At 42.0% G+C, this 21,161-nt stretch overlaps 1 protein-coding gene across 5 annotated transcripts in view; it reads right to left on the minus strand.

Moving 5' to 3' along the window:
- Positions 1–21,161, minus strand: part of ZNF827 (zinc finger protein 827) — a 178,342-nt gene that overhangs the window by 50,809 nt on the left and 106,372 nt on the right. For all 5 annotated transcript variants that reach the window (XM_068542576.1, XM_068542577.1, XM_068542579.1 and 2 more), the window contains exon 8: positions 12,203–12,306. In XM_068542576.1, coding sequence (XP_068398677.1) covers positions 12,203–12,306 — 104 coding nt within the window. The remainder of the gene's footprint in view (positions 1–12,202; positions 12,307–21,161) is intronic.

Raw genomic sequence — 21,161 nt, forward strand, 5'->3', positions numbered from 1 at the left:
GGAAGATGGCTAAGAATCATTGCTTTATCCATATTTTTAGTAGTTCACTTAATTTAGAGATTATTCATTAGGGCTCCAAGTCATCATATGTGTAAATGATGGATTCTAAAAAAAAAAAAAATTGATTTGAACACATAGGGATCTCACTTTACTTTTGCTAACTTTAAAAAATTATAAAAGTGTAATAGAGAATTCAATGTGTGTTTGACAGTGTATTTAGTACTTCCTATAAATTAGATAGTGGAGAATTCTACAATAAGTTAGTACTGCAGTTGTTGCCGCTAATTTTTTCAAAGCTAACTAGCTTGGTTATGCTTAATTTGTTTTATTCTTTAGTCTATGGGTATAGTGAATTATATTAATTGATCTTCAAATGTTAAACCAACCTTGCATTCCTGGAATAAATCCCACTTGGTCATTATATATTGTCCTTTTTATGTATCACTAGATTTGATTTGTTAATATTTTATTAAATATTTTTCATCTATTTTCATGAGAAAAAAAAACCCTTCAGTTAGCTGGATAAATATATCAGTTTTTCTGGAAATGTTGATATTTCTTTTTCCTTAATAAAGAATTCATAGTTAAAAAAAAATTATAAAAGTGTAAATTAATGGTAAAAAAATAGAACAAAGGATATAAACTGAAAAATGAAAGAATGCCTCTCACTTACTATCCCTCTTCTCTCAATCCCAGTCTTTTTCACTTCTCGTGCTAATCACTGTTCAGAGTTTATCTGTGGGGAAATTACCTCCACACATGCAAGCATTTTGTGCACACATAAAACGTACCACCTCTTTAAAAATATATAAGTGGGATCATGTCACACATATTGTCTGTAGCCAGCTTTTTGTCTTTTAAAAATCTAACAATATATCTTAGACATCTTTTCATATAAATTCTAAAAGATCTCCTTTATCCTTTTTTAATAGCTCTGGAATTTTCCATCGAATGTCCTATGGTTCATTTCGCCAGTTCCCTACCTATGAACATTTCATTTGTTTTCATATATTTATGCGGAGAGCACAGCCTTGTCCATACACCTTAGTGTTACTTGCTCAAGTTTATTGGTAGATTAAATTCCTAGAATGGGACATGAAGGTTAAAGTTCACAAAATAACAGGGAGCACTGTGTTTCTCTGTAACTTAGAGAATTCATTTCTTATTGACATCTTTAGTAGAATATTTAACGTAGGTCTTGCCTCATGTAAACCCCACAATGGCTCACAATAGAAAAAGAGAAGGAAAAGATGGGGATGAGATAGAGTGCCCTGGAGAAGACAGGTAGCTGAGGGCAGAAATGGCTGTGTATGTGTGGGAATCTCCAACTCCAGGGGGCTCATCTCAGTTGATTCTTGCAGAGGTGAGGAGAAAGGTGTAAGAGTAGGGAGGGGTGTAGCCTGACAGCTGTAGAAAACGTTTCTCTCTTCAGGTGTAAGAAACAATTGAGGAAGTGTCAGAAAATCTGGGGGACATTTCCCAAGCAAGAGGAAAAAGCCATGTATCATTTTTTAATAATTTGCAAGAAAAAAAAATTCCCTTTCATGGGCTGCCCAAATTCCAGAGAGCTTCAGGCCTGAATTCAAATCTTTCTCACACAGTTTCCCCTTAGTATGAATGAGAGACTCTTATGTGAACTTTTGCCCTATTTGGATCAAAATATAACACTGTCTCTCAATAAAATAATTTACTTTAAAAGAGAAGCTCATCTCATAAAGCGGTTGGCTCACGGATGGGAAAACAATTCTATCTGAAATAATTCCAAACTTTTTAATATGAGACTAATGACACAGGGAATTTTATGCCTGGGAAGTTTTATTATTATGCATGAAAATCAGTATTGGGTTTTCACATTAATTCCAGTGTTAACCTTTTACCTCAAACCATCTAGTCTTCTTGGACCTCCATCTTCCACTCTCTGCCCTCAGAAATGCTGCTCTAGACTTTCTTTTGTGGCAGTTAGATCTATATCTAAGGTGAAAAAAATGAACACAATAGCCCTGCAATCTTTCTCCTGTCAAGCTTAACCGTTTAATTCTAAAAGAGAATTATGTCATGGCAGTTACCCACATTAGCTAGGGAGACCAACTATATTTGAAAAAAGCTTTATTGCACACCTTACATTTATAAAGAGGTCCATTTTAACCTACAGTCAAAATCGGATCTGTGTCATAATCAAAGTCTCATCAGATCTCTCTTAGAACATTTAACACTAGCTCTACAAACAACATAGTTTTTCAACAATATGCTTTCATCCAAGATTGATGAGCGATTACACTTGGTGGTGGCTTCTGGGAGATACCATGGTCAACAAGTCAGCTTATGCCCACCAAGGAGTTTACAGCTAAGGGAGAAGGCTGATGCTTAAATAAACAGGAAATTCTAAATACCCAAGGAGATCAAAGGAAGCGGCACCTAATCCAGTTTTGGAGTGGAAGGGGAATGCAGAGGCTATTAAAAAAACAAACAAACAAACCTATAGGGAGAGACTGCAGGTGTCAGTTAAACTTTATCCTGAGGGCAATGGGAAGCCACTAGGGCTGAGACTGAAATGAGGAGATATGCCTTCTAGAAAGATTATGGCTGCAGGATGGGAAGACGGGACCATCAGGGGTGACACTGGAGACAGGAGGACCTGAGAGAGACCACTGTTGTAACCCAGAGGACTAATGATGGAGACTCGAACAAGCTTATTGGCAGCTGGGAAAGAAAGGAAAACATGCATTTAGGAGAGAGGTAGGAGGAAAAATCATGCAGGGTAACTGGTTGGAAGTGGAAGGTGGGAAAGAGGCAGTAACGGAAAACGATGCAGCAAATACTGTCATTCCTGCCCCCTCTCCCGCCATCACCTTGCCTTTATCACTTCAGCACCTGCCTTCCCACTGCCAGCACGTGCCTACATTTGCCAAGGGCTTCCTCTGGCCCCGGGAGTCTGCTTTGACCACCTGTGTAGGAAGACCAGGGTGTTGGGGAATTGACTCTCCTGGGAGCAGCTTGAATCTCGCCTCTCTCAGTCCCTCCGGTAGAAAACTCTGAGGTGTGTGTCCTCCATGGCTTCCCAGAGTCCCCCAGTGACATTAATCTCCAATTGTCTACACAGGTAACCTGTTTGAGAAGGAACCTTCTGTTGGCTGCCTGCCTTTCCCTGGCCCGCTTTCCCGTCCCTCTCCCAAGCTTTCCTGGTCTTGCTTCCTACAAAGCTCCTTGCACAAATCCTTGTCTTGGGATCTGTTTGTGGAGGGACGCAAACAAGTGGTATTGAACCTTATGATTTGTGCCATGGGAGGTGATGATGTTACTCAACAAGCTAGGAAAAAAAGATAGAGCAGAGGGTTTTCATCAGTTTTCATTATTTGGGGAGGGGAGGGATGGAGACAGCAGGGGTGGGGCGTGGGGTGGGGAATACGTTTAGTTTGGGACCTGTTGAATTCAGAGGACTTGCGAGACCCCCGTGCGGGACGTCTCAGTAGAACTCCAGAGGAGGACGTGGGGAACCAGGGATCTCATGAAGCCAGTGCAAAGACTGCCCATACTTTTGCACTTCTAGTTCACACCTTCCTTTTCTGGATGATAGACGGAGAAGAGAAATGGTAAGGACTTTGCTACAGGAAACACACTGCATGAGGGAGAACAGCCCCCAACTGAAGCCCCTGACCGTCATTCCAACAACCACATGGAGGAAGGGCTGTGGTGTGACGTGGGCCAGGGGTGTCTCTCTCACCGCAGAGAGGTCCCCGTTTGGCCTATATATGGGAATACAGAATGGATCCGTTTGAATGAAAAATAGATGGTCTAGTTTGCAAGCGGAACGGCTTTTCTTTTTTTCTACACTGGTTACCGGAGGGCAGTTGCTGCCCTGCAAAGGAATAAACACAAAGAAGAAATTGCATGAAATGAGAATATGTATTTTTGATAGCAAAGGAATGGAAGAGCATATTGTATATACAGAAAAGGCCTTGTAGATTGAATTAGCTGGTCCCAAACTGAAGCCAGGGTCACCACATGGCAATTTTCAAACAAATACTCTCCATCGTCCATTACACATACTCAAGAATTTGACCTTTTATACCACTATTCATTCTCCAGGCATCTCAGTAGTTTTTGCAAAAGTAAAAATACAACCACGGGCACTGCAGAGGCCTTATAAATGGCATGCAGAAAATTTTGTGTTCTGCTCACAGGAAGATATCAAGCCAGGGCCGAAATGGTCACAGCCTCAGGGACCTAACCTGAGAAACACCTGAGAAACAAAGTCTTCAAACTGGATTTTTTCTTTTCCAGTATATTTTATTACAAGATATTGAATATAGTTCCCTGTGCTATAAAGTAAGTCCTTGTTGTTTATCTATTTTATATATAGTAGTGTGTATCTGCTAATCCCAAACTCCTAATTCCAAGCCCCCTTCCCCTTTCGTAACCACAAGTATGTTTACTTAGCCATACAAAAAAATGAAATAATGCCATTGGCAGCAACATGGATGGACCTAGAGAGTATCATACTAAATGAAGTAACTCATTCAGAGAAAGATGAATATCGTATATCACTTATACATGGGATCTAAAATATGACACAAATGGACTAATGTACATAACAAAAAACTGGTTTTTTAAATAAAACTAATTTATTTTATTTATTTATTTTTGGCTGCATTGGGTCTTCATTGCTGTGCGCGGGCTTTCTCTAGTTGCGGCGAGCGGGGGCTACTCTTTGTTGCGGTGCGCGGGCTTCTCATTGTGGTGGCTTCTCTTGTTGCGGAGCACAGGCTCTAGGCTCGCAGGCTCAGTAATTGTGGCTTGCGGGCTCTAGAGTGCAGGCTCAGTAGTTGTGGTGCACGGGCTTAGTTGCTCCACGGCATGTGGGATCTTCCCGGACCAGGGCTCGAACCCATGTCCCCTGCACTGGCAGGTGGATTCTTAACCACTGTGCCAGCAGGGAAGCCCAAAAAACTGGGTTTTTAAAAGGGCTTTTGGATGTCACCATTTCCCGCAAAGTACAAACACGAAAGTGTTGATGATTATCTTCAATACCAAGCGACTCAACCCCGGTGCTATCTGGGCATAGATAAAGGGACTTAGCCCAGTGACCACAGTTTTGTCCCCTGTCTTTGTGGCTTTCCATAGATAGCTCAGGTGAGGCATCTAAACTGGAGATAAATTTCTCCTTTGGAAAGGTTACCACAATTAAACCCCTTCAGTATGTGAACACCACAACCGCTGGTCTGCAGAGACCTGATTAGTCACATTTTTGAGAAGGACTAACTTGGACACGAAGACCTTTCTCTTCAAAGAATTTTTAATGGAGTCAACAGCTCCCCTTTGGAATTCACCTACACTCTGACTGAGACCAAACTAGGCTGGTGAGGGACAAATGGAGCTAGTTGCGAGCACATCATTTTTAGCCTCAAATAACATTATCTGGATCAGGAAGCTCTGTAACAACAAAACCTTCTCCCTCTAGTAAGCAGCTGGACGGACTACATAGCGCATCTTTCGTAAGTACATCAGAGAAATGCTGTAAGCAGTGCAGAATACTTTCCCAATTTGAAACAGAACGGGAATCAGAGATATCAACCTATATGTCACTTAATTCGGGGCAAGTTTGTGCTACAAATGGAAATGTTCCTGTAAACTAAAAATTGTCTACTTGAAAGACAGCTGGCATTGTCATCACTTTCATAGTCTCTGAAGTGCAGATGCACTCGTATTGATGGCCTGGAGGTGGCCACGTGGCATCAAGACCCACCTATTTGTGAATAAGACAATTAGCCTTAACACAGCTGGATGAATTTTCACAAAATTACCCATGCATATAATCAGCAGCCAGATCAAGAAATGAAACGGTCCATCTTCCCAGATGCCCTTCTTGTGCCTGCTTCTCAGTCACTACCATCCCCAATACTGTCCTTCAAGGATTATGTCCCTTCCCCAACTCTTAGTGGGTGTGGTAGAATTTCTAGTAGACTAAACTGATGTTCCCCATACCAGCATATAGTTTTGGCTCCACAAGGAAAATAAAGAAACTTGAGTTGAGGTCACAGTACCACTACAGATGGCAGTTTTTGAAAAAGAGGGGATGTGGAAGAAGCTTGAAGCTCTTCTATTCTCTTTCTACTGGAAGCTTAGCTAGGGCTAAACCCGGGCTCTCCTGATTCCCAGTGGAGAACTTTTCCTTTTGCATTGCTCATCAGATCACCACTCACTTCAGTGTTATGTGTCTTATTTAACCAGGAGGTTTTAACCAGGTTCATGAAACTTATTTCTACAGCTCAGACACTCCATTAAAGGTTACTGAAAAGAAACATTGTTTCTTTAAAGTTTCTTGACTGAAAGAAACATTCCAAGTGACTATGATTACTAGATATCAAAGCATTAAGGGAAGAAAGAAAAGAATTAAAAGGGAAGAGGACAAAATTAGCATTATATTAATAAACAGTACATTCTTATCTTGTCACTGCTTTGAAATATCTTATTTAAAGGACTACTTTTTATTCCTAACTAAAAGAAGGCCATCCATCAGTACTACTTCAGATGTCAACTGGGAGTACATATGGGCAAACACTGGAGAGATGTGCTTCTTTGCTCACTGCTGGTGACACATTACCTGACTTAGGAGGCAGTGTGACAGGGCAGAAAGAGAGAAAATGCACTGCGGAGTTCTGGGTTTGAATTCACGGGCTGCCACTCACCAACTGGATGATTCTGAACAAGTTATTACAGGCATATCTTGCTTTATTGTGCTTCGCAGATATTGCTTTTTTTTTTTTTAACAAATCGAAGGTTTGTGGCAACTATGCATTGTCAGATGATGGCTAGCATTTTTTAGCAATAAAGTATCTCTTAACTAAGGTATGTATGTTGTTTTTTAGACATGATGCTTAATAGACTACAGTATGGTGTAAACATAACTTTTATATGTACCGGGAAACCAAAAAATTTGTGTGACTCACTTTATGGTAATATTGGCTTTATTGTGGTGGCCTGGAACTGAACCCACAATATCTCTGAACCCATGAAACCCGTAATGTCTCCACAAAAGGTACAAACTTCCAGTTATAAGATAAATAAATTCTGGGGATGAAATGTACTGCACGGTGACTGTAGTTAACAATACCACATTGCAGGTTTGAAAGTTGCTAAGAGAATAGATCTTAAAGGTTCTCACAAGAAAAAAAGTTTGTAACAATGTGAGGTGATGGATTTTAACTAGACTTATTGCAGTGATCATTCTGCAACATATGTATATCAAATCATTAGGTTGTACATCTTAAACGAATACAATGTTGTATGTCAATTATATCTCAATGAAACTGGAAAAAGGGTATTAAATCTCTCTGAACCTCCATTTAGTCACCTGTAAACTGAGCATAATTCCTATGTCTCAATGGGTTGTTTTCAAAATTAAATGAGATGACACAGATCCCGGGCCTGACAATTTAGCAGGTCCTTGATAACTATTAACTTCCTCCTCTGTACAGCATGGATCTGTTTAATCAAAAAGGAGCTTAAGCCACAAAATGATACACACCAAACAACACCCAACGTTCCACTGTTTATCCATGACTTAGTCTGAATTTTAAAAGAATCTGCTGTGTTTGAAAAAGGATTGAAGAAAACACTTTGCTGTAATCCAGGAAAGCTTGGTATGTCTCTCTCTCGAGATATGAGTCGGGACGTCTTAGCATAAACAAAGGTGACATGCACATCTTTTAAACCCACTGCCTGAGAGAGGTCATTCCTATCTGGGCAGCTGCACGGCAGGCCAAGAGTTAGTCACTGGTGGTACTCTAATGCAAGGCACCATTAATTTAGATCTCAGAAAAGTGTATATGACATGGTACAACTTGTATTAGAGTGATGGGCAGAACGGAGAGAGGAAAATGGATCAAGAATTGGCCTGGGGACAAGGCAGACCATTCTAAACGTGCCTTTTTATTTAACATCAAACCTGATTGGCATAGCAAGTGTTGAACTAAATTTTGCCCATGTTCTTTACTTCTTGTTTGGATGTTATGAACAATAACAACAAAAAGAGTTTCTTTTTTTAAAGGGAATTTAGCAAATAATGGGCGAAGGGATTTACAAATACAATTGCTGATATGTTTTACATTGTCTGACTCTAAGCTCCATCTGAAATAACAAACAGAAGCATCTGACTCCAAACACAGTGAAAGAGTTCCACGGAGACCTGCATTTTCCTTCACACCCGCTCTGCTTGTGTTTTTGTTTTTTTGACTTAATACGGAGCAAACATACTGTGACTTCAAAATCATAATAAAACAGAACTGAAGCTCCACATTGCTTAAAAGCAGTGCCGAGATGTAAATCCTTCTCTTAATAGCCTTTGCTTCGGAAAGACGACGGGAAAACAGAAATAGCTGCAGGTACATGGCAATGGGTCTACTCCTTGCACAGAACTGCCCTTCTTGCCCTGAAAAACACCTAACTTCAGAATCTTTCCTCTATTAGTGTAAATCTTTTACAAACTGAGACAACTATAAATTAGACAAAGTACATTAAATTACACAGAGTCTGTAATTTTATCTCCCCCATAATAGGAAATCTCTTTTATTTCTTTTGTACAATCCCCACCAGCCACGGCACTAGCCAGGGTGCACTCAGTCACCTATTCACGGCCTTCAGGTTATTTTGTCCTCACATCCCTCCAGCAGACAATGACAGCAGCTTTTAACTCATTGTTTTATTAAGGATTCCTGGTGTTACCTCCGCCTAAGACATTCACAGCAAGTAAAAATGTTAGGTCTTGGCTCGTGAGCATTTTTTGGTTCACAGGAAAGTCAGTCTAGAAATAGTGGCAACAACCGGGTCCAGGACACTGCGAAGCTCTGTGTTTATTCTGTTTCTCTGGGATGGTGGCAGCTGTGTGTCTTAGAGACCATCTGCCGAAGGCAAATGCCTAGTTAACAGTGCTATTCTCAATTTTTCCATGATCCGTGGTGCTACCACCTCTCCCCATTTTGCTCTCTCCCACACCGCTTGCTTCGTGCTCCGCAGGCCTGAAACACAATCACAACCCACTGCGTGCATCGCTTTGGCCTGGAGCTGCCAGGCCTTCAACGACACTCTCACGTGGTACACTCCCCTGCCCCGTGGTCTCACTCCAAAGGCGAATGGGAGAGAATTTCATCCCACTGATAGAGGTATATAAATATATACCAATATATATCGTTTAATTAATGCTGTGGGTTTTCAGCATTTGCAAGGGCCTTCTTGGATTGGAACTAGGCACATTAAACCTCATTAATTATGGTCTCCACTAGTTGGGACTCTGAGATCATTCTCCAGGCTGACATTTATCTCTGCATGATGTGTGGCAAGAAGAAGTTTGCTAAGTAAATAAAGAATGGAAATAATATTTTAATGGTGACGTTTAAATTACCCAAGAGAAGATGTCTAAGGGTGCTGAGGCTTTTATTTATATACTCACAACAAATGATTTTCTGCCTAGTCACTAAAGCCAGCTATCTCCTTCCTGGCTTCCCCATTTCTACACAGCCGCCATAGGTCCCTCATTCAACCTGCTGATAACAAAGCTAACCAAACTAGTCAACTAGCCCATTTCCTGCCTGTCCTATCCCCGTCCTCCCTTTCTCGAATCCAGGCCCTCATTAACAACGCTGCCGTAAGTACTAGAGCGCCTTCATCGGACAACTCGTTCTTGCCACATCGTCAGTGATTCCGAAATCTGCTGCCCACTTGGTCTTCTGAAATCTTCTATAGGAATTTATGATTCTTATACCCTAGAATCTTAAGATCTTTAACTGTGGCTTCAAAATTTCTTTGTTCCCAGCACTGCATTTAGCAGAGTCCTGGAACAGACGTAGGTCCACCATATCTATCTAAGTCCCCAGGGGCCTGATGTATTTTGGGATTCATACTTTTTCCGATTTCAGATGATAATATGGTGCGTAAGATATTATTTTATGTAACACTCCGTTGGGCCTTCATAATCAAGCACATTGATATTTCTGCAACAAAAATGTATGGATTTCATCCTTGGCATAATACATAAAGGCTATAAACAGCCTCCCATTAGGTTTTGCCACCAAACAACTTATTCAAAAAATTATGGATTTCAGAATTGTGGGTAAGGGATTGGGGAGCTTGAGTAGGTAGTACACAACAGCCATTTATCACTGTCCAGATGTCAAACACATGTTTTCTTGAAAAGTCTCCATACTGCAATCTTTTGTTAGTTCAGATTGGTCTTCTCCACAATTCGTCCAAATTATCAAGGTTTTCCTTACAAAATACATCTTCGGATTACAAGAACTTTGTGATCACCAGGTTGTCCTTACCACTTTTAATTTTTCTAATTTTAACTCCATTTCTAAAGCATTTTTACCTTGCTTGCTTTAAATAGGCCCTTTTTAGTTGTCTATTTTGGCAAAATTTAAATACAGTCATTTTGCCTATCCTCTGCCTAAAGAAAGGCTTTTTCAAGAACAGAGACTGATTATCCCTCAAGAATGGTGGATTTACATTAAAAAAAATCCCAGTTATGCTGACTTCTCCCCCCAAAATAAGAGTTAACTTTTTAAGGGTGAGTTTATCTAATTTGTAATAAAAGTCTGTCAAGCGAATCATAGGAAGTTCCCCAGCCGACAACACAACACACATAGTTAAACATATTACTTTTTGAGGGCGAGCTGTAACTTGACCAATAAACCCTTCTTAGAATATAGCCAAGCCACACATTAAGCCAGCAATGCAGGGTTTGTATATACATCATGGGATGCTGGCTGTATGGGTCACAGCATTCTGACAGGCAATTACTAGGCAGTTATTTTGACATTAGAAAGTCACAATCCATCAACTTGACAGCAGGGTGATAATTTGGGGAACAGGGAGATGGTTATTCAAAAAGACACTGTGGGCAGTAAACAGTAGTTCAAATAGCCCCTGTTTGAGAATGAAGGCATCAACTAACCAGAATTTCTTTCCACCTCTCGAACCAGGTATTATGTAATGTGTTTTTGCGTAAGCATGTTATTTATGGGGTTTGAATAGAAAAGCCCTGCCAGGCTAACAAGGCTGCAGGTCCCTGGACTCTATAGAGATGAGGAGAAATGGATCTGCCATCACAAGACTAAAGAACGACAAGGAGTGCCCTTTTCCCCACTGTTTGTCACGGACCACTTCCAACGACCTGTGATATCCACAAGCCAGTATCTCAGAAGATGCTTCTTGGCTCTTTCCGAGTCGCAAAACACTCAGCCCTGCAGCCATTTGCACCTGTGACACGGGCTCCTTGCGTGTGAGGGGGACACCGGACTTTATTCTCGCGGGAATTCCTGGCCAACAACCCTGCTGTGAGCCCCTCGTGCACACATGTGGCCTTGGTCTCTCCTGGACACATGAATGGGTGTGGAGGCCACCAAGAGCTTCTGAAATTCTCTCAGTGACTGGGAGCTGAAAGTTTCCAGGCAGCTGGACTGGTGGTACTGGGGTGGGGGAGGGGTGGGAAGGGAGGAGGGACTCCAGGGCACGGGTTCTCAAATGTTCTCATTTCCTGACAACTCTGAGAATGCACACGTTAAGTCCTGAGGGATGGCCATGCTGTTGGTAAAGGGACAGCAAGCACATCTTTCTTTTTGCTCGGGAAGGGAGCAATGAAAAAGGAAGCGTGGATAGGAAATTGTGCATTGATGCTGAGGTGGCAAAAGGGAGCGGTAGATGGATCTATGCGGATCCTCTCAGAACAGAGGCGAAATCTGGGTGGCAAGACTGTCTTAACAAGCTGTGTTGCTGCCATGGAAACCGAAGTGGTCTTTGTGGTGGCCTACACCCCCCCAGGGTCATGATCGTCCCGGTCCGCGACTAGCTGTCTTGCCACTGTCCTCCTCCATCTTCCTGGCTGCCTGCCTAAAATACTGACAACGTGGAAAGCAAATTATTTCCAGGTTATACTTCGCTATTTCAAAGGAATTCACTCTACGAATGAAACATCAGCGGGTAAAGAACAATAAGCTCCTGCAGCAAAGAAGAAGAGCTTTCTTACTGTCTGTTTTTTCTGTTAACAAACTTTTGTGGCTATTTAAATTTTCTCTCTCCTCAAAAACCTAGCTTCAGATGAGTAACTTCAGCCTATAAACTGAACGAACGTATCTGAGAATCCACGCATTTCAGAAAAGTAATTTTTAAGCAACCATTAGTAGAAGCAAAATCGACAATGTTTCCATACCTGGAGCTGATATTCTTCCGTGAAGCACAGATTCACTGGGCAGCAGGTCTTTTGAATTGGAGGTGAATGGTGATTGTCTAAATGTATCTTCTGAAAAGAAAGGGCTGGGGGTGGGGAAGGAGGAGGGAAGTTTAGTAAATCAAAGTTATTTAAGATACCCAGAGCATCTGGCCCCAAATACATACGTATACACAAACAACATGTGGCATAACGTATTTTTTAAATGCTGTTTAGAGACTATAAGATTGTGCTTAAAATGGAGAAAGAGAGACTATATTACATCAGACAAGTGCCATCTGCACATTCTGCCTATTGGTTGTATACTTAAGGTGAACAGATGAAACATCTTTGATACATTGTTAAACCCACTATCAGGACAGCTGAGCAGTAAATTTTACTTTTGCACTGTATGATCTGGGAGCGAGTTGTGCCTGAATGAAGACCAAGCACATGAGTCAGATCAGAAAAGCCTGTTTTGGAGGTCTTTCCAGAATGGTGACAGGTTTGCCCCAGCTCGCCCACATTTTGTCACCTGACCCCTCAGGGACCAATGGCACCCCTCGGAAGGGCAGATGGCTGGAGTCAGGGTCCGCCGAGCCGATGGAGACAACTCGCTGGTCCCCACAGGAACTGAGTCTGCATCCTACAACTGTCTTGGTTTGGAAGGAGTTAAAGCCAGCTGATGGGGCTGCCAGAAGAGACCCCGGGGAGCACTTTCATTTTTCAAGAAACTGAGGCTTTGACTTGAGTGATTCTAAGCTCCCCTAGTGACTCAGCGAGAACTAGACACCCAGGCAGGGTTTTCCCCTTATACCACAGCCATAGTGAACACAAACACTTTGGCTGCTTTTAATCAGAGGATTTTAACCCAGTCATAGGCTCCATTTCCCATGCCTCTAAAGTAAACTATATTGCGATCACGTGTGAGAATACTGGAATACACAACAGAGGCCAACATGGAGCACGGGAAGCCCTATTACTGTACAACAGAGCAAATTTCACTCGGTGCACAGGTGATGGAAGGTTCATAGGCGCCAGCAGCGCAGCCCAGAGCTAGCAGGAAGCCACCAGCACGCTGAGGCTGGAGAGACAAAAGGCAGAGGTAAATGGAGCCCAGGGAACGGAGGTCACCTGGTGGAAGCTGGAGGCAAGGTGAGCCTGCCCAGCAGGGAGCTGGGACCACAGAGGTGCAACCGCAGCAGGAGGCAGACAGGGAGGGCAGGGAGGGAGGGAAATACCCCGCCTCTTTCTTAAGCCCCACCCCCACCACATCAAAGGCTCTGATTGGCTGAACCTTCCCGGAAGTCAGAGATGTACAGCCTGCCGGATCGGCTCCTGCAAAACTGCAGACGAGGGGAAGGAACATATCTGGGGTCACGCAAGCCTAGGACTCCTATGACTGGTGCTGCTTTTCTAAACATGCCAAAAGGCTACGGCTTACTGTTATTAAATATTAAAAAGGAAAGATTAAGATAAAAATGGAAGACATATCCATCTTTTAAAAATAAAACACACAGTTAACAGTATAGTTTCACATGACTCTTAGGCTAGATTTGATGCAACTTTGTGTGGCATGCTTTTCTTTTTGTATTGTTTCTGATAATAAAATTTTAATCATTACCCTTTCCTCAGACTGTTTTATCTCTCTTTTTTTTTTCACACACACACTGTATTTTATTTTTACAAGAGATAAACTGACACCAAGCATTGTAAATAGATAACCACAACAAAAGCAACAATGATTGCAATTACCAAACATGAAACACACTCATGCTATGTCATAATATTGACATTCAGTCCAGTAATCCTCCACTGTAACAGCTCCTTTACTTTGTAGTGAAAATTGATTTGTATATTTTTTGCCTCTGAGTCCTTGTGGGATTTTTTTTTTTTATTCAAACAGAATGTCACAAAAATTATAATCATCCTCATCAGTTCACTCAGTCCCATGTAATTAATTTTTTTTTATCTTGATCTTTTGTTAGCACTTTAATGAATTCATCAGTTTTCCATTAGAGTTCTGAAAATGTGTGGCATGCTTTTTATTTGTATCTTAAACATAAAACAATTTAAATAGGCTTAAAAAGTGAACTGGCTATAGGCTAGTCAGTGATAGGGAGTGGGGAGACTTGTTATTTTGTGCCAAACTCAAAACCTGCAAGTGATACAAAACTCGTGAAAGGATAAGGCAAGGCAGCATGGAGGCTAAGAGAGTGCACTTGAGAGTGGGCAGTTCTAAGTCCAAACTCCAGCTCCACCACTTACGGCTGTGTGACCTTGCACAAATCGCTTAACTTTTCTGAGCCTTCGTTTCTTGTCTATAAAATGGGACGTTAATAGCATCTATACCCACTCTAGGAGGACTGAGCAAGATGGTTCATGGAATGTGCTTTTCACAGTGTCTGGCAAATAGTAAGTGCTCAATCAGCGTAAGCTGTTTTTATCTGTATCTCTGCCTAGCTCAAAAGGGAGCATAAATTAATCAACCCTTCCTCACAAGTCGACAAAAAGAATAGAGTTTCCTTGCATAAAATGCATGAAGAAAAGGTCACTCTGATATTGAAGGGTCCGTTGACCGCTGGAGAGATTCGGTTAATTTCTAACTCTTCCACAAAGAAAACTGTTTAGAATCAAAGAACTTCTAAGGAGGTAGAGCCCTTGGAGGATTGTTGGTCAGACCCAGAGTGTGAGACTTCTCGAATCCCACCTCCTCAGCTCTGAAGCATCTATACAAGGTGACAGTGACATCCTTGTGTTTGAGTGGACACTTCACATGGGAACCACCACCGGCTGGCCCAAGGGCACAGGGTAAACGTCAGGCAATGGGCCTTCGGTTACCCTGGAATGACGCTAGAATCTGAGAGTTCAGGAAGCTCATGGAACTGTTTGGTCTGAAATGTGGAGACTTCCTTTGGGGACACCCAGATCCCCTAGAGAGGCCCCCTAAGGTATCTAGGAATATCACCCTTCTTGCCACAGAGAAAGGTGTGCACTGCCCTCTTTCCCTCAGTTTTGCAGTAACTGCAATTTAGTGAGTGTCTGGGCATGCCAGGCACTGGGAACATAACATCAGCGAAACTGGCTACGGCTGCAACTGTTAAGAGGGCTCAAAGACCTGCGTGGCTACCACGACTAGACTAACGCTGTGGAAGGGAGGGGCGCGGGGTGGCAGTGCGGGCCCGGCCAGGAGCGGGTCTCCTGCAGAAGCCACAGCTGAGCTGCGACCTCAATGGACAGCAGGGTTGTCAGGGTTCCCAGTGGCTGGGGGAAGTGTCCCCTGCACAGTGAGAGATCACAGCCAGTCTGCGGAGCGGGGTGAAGCCGGAGCGCCGGGCAGGGTGGGCACACCGAGTGCAGGGATCCCGGCTTTGTCCTAACAGTCCTGGAAAGCCCGGCGGTGTGTTCAGTAAGGCGGGGACGCAGTACGATTGCAGTTTCAGGAAGCTCCGCCAGGTGGGTTGGAGAACCCAAGGCAGGCGGCCAGAGCAGCAGTCCATATGGGACATGGTGACTCTGGTGGCCAACACTGCAAAGTGGCAGTGACACAGGCAGATTGAAAAATAGCTTAAGAAACAGGGCAGGTAAAGACCACAGGTACTTTTCCAACCAACCCGAAGGTTTCCAGGTGGAGCAGGCAGAGGCGGCCACGCTACGTGCTGGGAAGCGCATCCTAGGTTTTGCTAGCTCTGCATCGTCACGTGTTCTCTTCAACAGATTTTCACGCACATGCGGAGTGAAGCCCTATTACCATCTAGCCGCTCAGAAGAAACGGAGGCAATCGCTGAGGGAAACAACATTGCAAATAACTTTCTACCCTGGAGGCCAGCTTTATCCTGTATAGAAAAGAAAAGATTTCTCCTGAAGAAGTGGAGAATTAGAAGGGGATGAGGCTGGATACTAGAAAAGCACAAAAGGACTGGCAATGTTAGGGGCAAAGAGTCAATGGAGAAACTTTGACAAGTCAAGGCAGCTTAAGACTGGTGTAAGGTCTTATCTATAAAGAGAAGATACTACGTTAACAGAGCATGTCTCAGACCAGACACCCCGCTGCAATGCTCCGCATTTGGATCCATTCACGCTGGGAAGTGAGAGTGCAGTGGTTTAGCACTGAGTTTGGAATCAGAAGGATCTGAGTCTGAATTCCATATTGGCCACTTGATGGTGAAGTGATCTTTGTCAACAACCTCCCTAGCCTGTTTCATCATTGGAAAAGAGCTTTTAAAATACCATCTTTATAGGGCAGCTGTGAAGGGTTAAATAAGATATTTCATGTTAAAGTTCTTAGTACATCGTACATGCTCAATAAAAATGGCAACTAACACGTGTATTGCTTACTAAGTATCTGGCACTGCTCTAAAGGGCTTTGTGTATATTAACTTCATTGAATCCTCACAAGGACCCTCTATAGGGTGTCGACGATTACTATTATCATCCATATTTTACAGATGAAGAGACTCAGGTACAGAGAAGTTAAGTAGTTGTCCGTGCCCGTGGGCTGAGACAGGATTTGAACCCAGGCCTGTTGGCATCGCATTTTGCACCCTTGCCCATTAAACTAAGCTACACTGCCTTTTGCTTGGTCTCTTAACATCTAGGGAACGCATGGACAATACAAAGTCATGGATCCTTCTTGGAACTGACAGAACAAAAGGAAGAGACAGTGGAAGAAGGGAGGGAAGGGGGGTGGGAGTACTGTTTCAGTACGCAGGATCCTAGGTCACCAAAGAAAGGCTTTTTCAATTGAGAAATAGAACATGTGAAAAATGATTTGGTTATCTTTAACTTTCTGCCTGTGTTCTGAGAACAGAAGATGCTGTACTTATACCTTAGCACCAAGCAAGGTCATTCTCAGAATGTGGAGATGGTCATCCTTAGGCCCCTTTTCTTTTCCTGTGCCTCACAGGGTCTGTAAAGTGCAGAAGCCCATCTGCTCTCAGAGGACGTCCAGCTCTGTGGTGAACAAACCGGCCCCTCGTTCAGGCCACAGGGACTGTGGGTGACGGGAGAGGGTGGCAGGCAGAGAGGGGAGGCCCTGGAGGTACCCGATACAGGATGAACCAGGTCTGCACTTTTCAGGGAGGAAAAGAGTCAATGAACTGCAGGTTTTACGATGTACTAGACTCTGAAGCGTGTGTGTACCATCCTTCAACTGCTTAGGTCGTTACCAATTCTTCCAGGAAAAAAGGAGCAAGCTTGCAAATACCGCGTGGTTCGTGCTTCCTGACTCAATTTAGGCATTTTAGTGTGAAAAGGCCCCTCCACCGGAAAGAGAGCCTAGGAAGTGGAAAACGCAAAATCCGTCCAGAAAATGATTTATTTCTAGTTCACATTTTTTGGTAAAAAGTTGGTAGAGAAGCAGGTTGACTAATAGCTAATGGCGGAAGGGACCGTCACTTATTCTCATTTAACAAAATCACCACCTACCACAGTGGCTCCCCTTTGGTCCTGCACAATGACAGGCCACCTGAACACTAGCTAACTCGTATAAATACTCGATAAATACTCAGACACAGCATCTGGAAGATGTTGGTGTAGACTTAGAACTGCCAAACGCCCCCATTACTTTTCCTGCCTTTTGTTACTTGGAAAAGACAGAACGTTTATTTATTCGAGTTTCTTTTCTGAATAAAAATGAAACGGACAATGAATGCGTATTTTGATTTTTCTCCTGCAGAAAATCTAAGGGTTAAAATAGGAAGGGGCCCTGGTGTCACGGTGACTGGACAATTCCAGGCATTAGATGGCATGGGCTGTGAGGTCAACAGCTCAGGGCTGCAGAAAGAAAAGATTTACAATAAATAATAAAAGAGTCCATAAAAGATTATGGCTCTAAATAGGGATACGTTTTGCTAACTGCTGACTGCGGCACAAATATTTCCACCTTTAACATCTGAGTGCCGACAGGAGTTCGGCTTCGTGCAAAACAGAAGGCCCATCTACTTACAAACCATCCCCCCCGGGGTGCCACCACTGAAACCGACACGTTAAGGGAATTCTTGTTTTGATGGCAATAGCAAAGCAGAACAAAACAAAAAAGGAAAAGAATAAGGTGGATATAGTATGTAAGAGAAAGTTAAGAAAAAATACTTTATGCTTAGTAGTGGCACTATAATTTAAAAGGAACACCAGAGAAGAAGTCATTTTTTTTCCTTCTAAAAGACAATAACTTTTAGGACTGAACTTGGGGATGGCAAATAGAAAAGAAAGATTAAATAAGAAAAAAAGATTTTGCTCTGCAATGAATCTGTCCTCAGACTCTAGAAAGATCTACATATTTCAGGGTAGAATGAAATTCTGTTAAATGTAAGCGTTTCGGGCAAATCATCCTGAAGTGATATTCTGACTTCAATCCGCACATAGACAAAATTTTCTTTAATCAATAAAAAAGATGGTGTTTTTTCAAGTAAAAGTACTTAATTATTTATTCAGCTATGTATCATATAACATAACAGGGCTTCTGGATTTTTTTCTAAGAGCTGATTAAATATGTCCAAAAGAATGTTGGTTAATTTTTATTTCATTTTGTTTTATTTTAAGGAAATTTTAAGACCAAATTATCTGACTTAGATATTTCGGAGAAGCTATATATTGCGGAAGGAGAGCCAGAGTCCCCTTCTGGGGTGGGAAAGTTCTGTGGAAGCCAATGTTTTCCCTCTGCAGCCGCTACCTGCCTCCCAGCAGACCCCAGCCCCTGGGCCACCTCACCAGATGGCCATCTGTCTGTCCTGGTAACAGGGCTGCCTCAATCTCTACTTAGCCCCAGCTCTCAAGTCAGGACACTGAAATACTTCTTTTCTGTATGGATGTATCAGGTTAATTTTTTTAAGAACTGAAATTCCATACATTTATCAACAACCATTGTACTGATATTTTTAAAACTCTGACCTCTGAATCACTTAGACCCAGGAGTGACACACTGCATTAACATTTTGAAATAAGCAGGAGGCGCTAGTCAAGAAAACAATCCTCTATGCCTCCAAAAGCCTCAAGCAGAGACAGGCGACAGACTGAATTCTTCCAAGAATAAATCTCACTCTAGTCCCAAGACTTTCTGACTACACAGAATACGAATGTTGCAGATTGAAATGGATACAGGTAACTTCCACATGGGATCTCCAGGTATACATCTTGCAACCAAAGGAAATGAGAACAAACCGGAAACATTGTCCTTGAACAAAACTACACCTTGCTAACAATAACAGGTTATAGTCTTTGACACAGAACACAAAGCGTTGTGGTTTCCTTTTTTTTAAAGCTTTTCAAACATATCCAGATAGGATTATTCGAAAATAAGGAAGAGGGGAAATATTTGGATTAGTTATAACTATCTTCTCAAAATTTCTTCAAGTACTTTAAGGTCAGCAGAAACTTTCTGAGAAGCTGTACTAGCTTGCATGAAAATACGCTCACAACTCAACAACAAACACATTGCCACGCTTTATTTTTAGATATTCTATTTGTAAAAAAGATCAAATAACATTATTTCAAGTTAATTTTCATGATTAATGCAATTTTCTTTAGGTAGCGCTTATTTTTTTCTCAAATGTTACTGTCCTTGGGTATTTGCTAATAATTTATAATAGAATAATGGATGCTCAATATTTCTTTTGTATATATTTACATATCTGTATGTTTTGAAACATATTGATAAATCATTGTATTTGAAATATATTAACTGCTTAGTTCTACCAATTTTTGGAAAAGGATTTTTGAGCTCTCTTTGCAACCCGGGTAAGGTCTTTTTGCTCCAGTATAGCCTTCTCTATATGTCACTGCAGACAGCAGGCGGTCATCCTACCTGCCCGCTTGGGCCCTCATTTCATTTTGGATGAGACCGGGTAGCTGCTGCTTCTGAAATGGGCCCAGATATCAACATTTTAGATATAAAAGTCGGTGCCAGTTTCCCTGTTAACTTTCTTGCAGTCAGTTAAAGAGGTAATCTATAATGAAAGAAAACACAGCTTTAATGGCGCTCATGTATACTGTCCCTCCCGAGGACCCCTACTCTTGAATGATTTTATTTACTTACTTATTTTAATAAAAGCACCCTGGGTGGCAGCTCAGGGGATGTGGCGGTGGGGCAGAGTGCTTGAGATTAAGAACAACTGCAAGTCCCTGACCTGAGGACAGCCCTGAGGATGTGAAACAGCAAGTTCCCTATTCAAGCTTAAAAGGGACACAACAGAGAAGCCCTCTTATGACCCCAGTGGGCTAGGCCTGGAAACCCAGTCATCCATCACGTTGGGCACACACATTTTCAAAGAAAGAAGGACTGTAGTGAGGAAAGCTTGAATGAATCGTTATACACTGGCAAGCTTCAGCCGGGGCATTTATCTACAAATTGAGACTTGGCATTGCAGATTCAGTGGGTTTCTAAATGGGGCTTGTGGGCAGATGGAGAAGCAAGGTCACTCCATCATTCGGCTACACGTATAGGCACCAGATTTTCTTTAATTTTTGGAGGTCATAAGAAAGCCAAGATGTGCTTTCTTCTCCTCCTCATTGACACGGCTGTACACTTGGTTGGTGCTGATCAGCTAGAACCTTCTTAGCAGTTAAAAACCAATCGAATGTGTTGTTAATTTGTAAGGTGTACAATGGTATTGCAGAAAATGTCCTTATTTTTTAAGAGATATATATATCAAAGAATGTGGGAGTGAATGTCATGTCAGGGATGTGATCTAAAATATAAGGAAGAAAAGATTGGTGAAATAAGTGTAGCAAACATTTGTTCAATCTGGGTGGTGGGGATATGGTGGTTTATTGCATTATTCCTTTCATTTTGTTTTAAATAAATATAATAAATAAAAAATATTAAATAAAATAATAAAAAAATCAATATCAACAATCAAACAAAAAGTTCAACCCAGACAAACCACCAGACAGAATAATAAGTGACAATAAAAGAAATACAAAAGAACAAATAAAAATGTCTCTTCATGAACAAAATGCTTGATAT

Source organism: Eschrichtius robustus, chromosome 4 (genome assembly GCF_028021215.1).
Source record: "Eschrichtius robustus isolate mEscRob2 chromosome 4, mEscRob2.pri, whole genome shotgun sequence".
NCBI lineage: Eukaryota > Metazoa > Chordata > Mammalia > Artiodactyla > Eschrichtiidae > Eschrichtius > Eschrichtius robustus.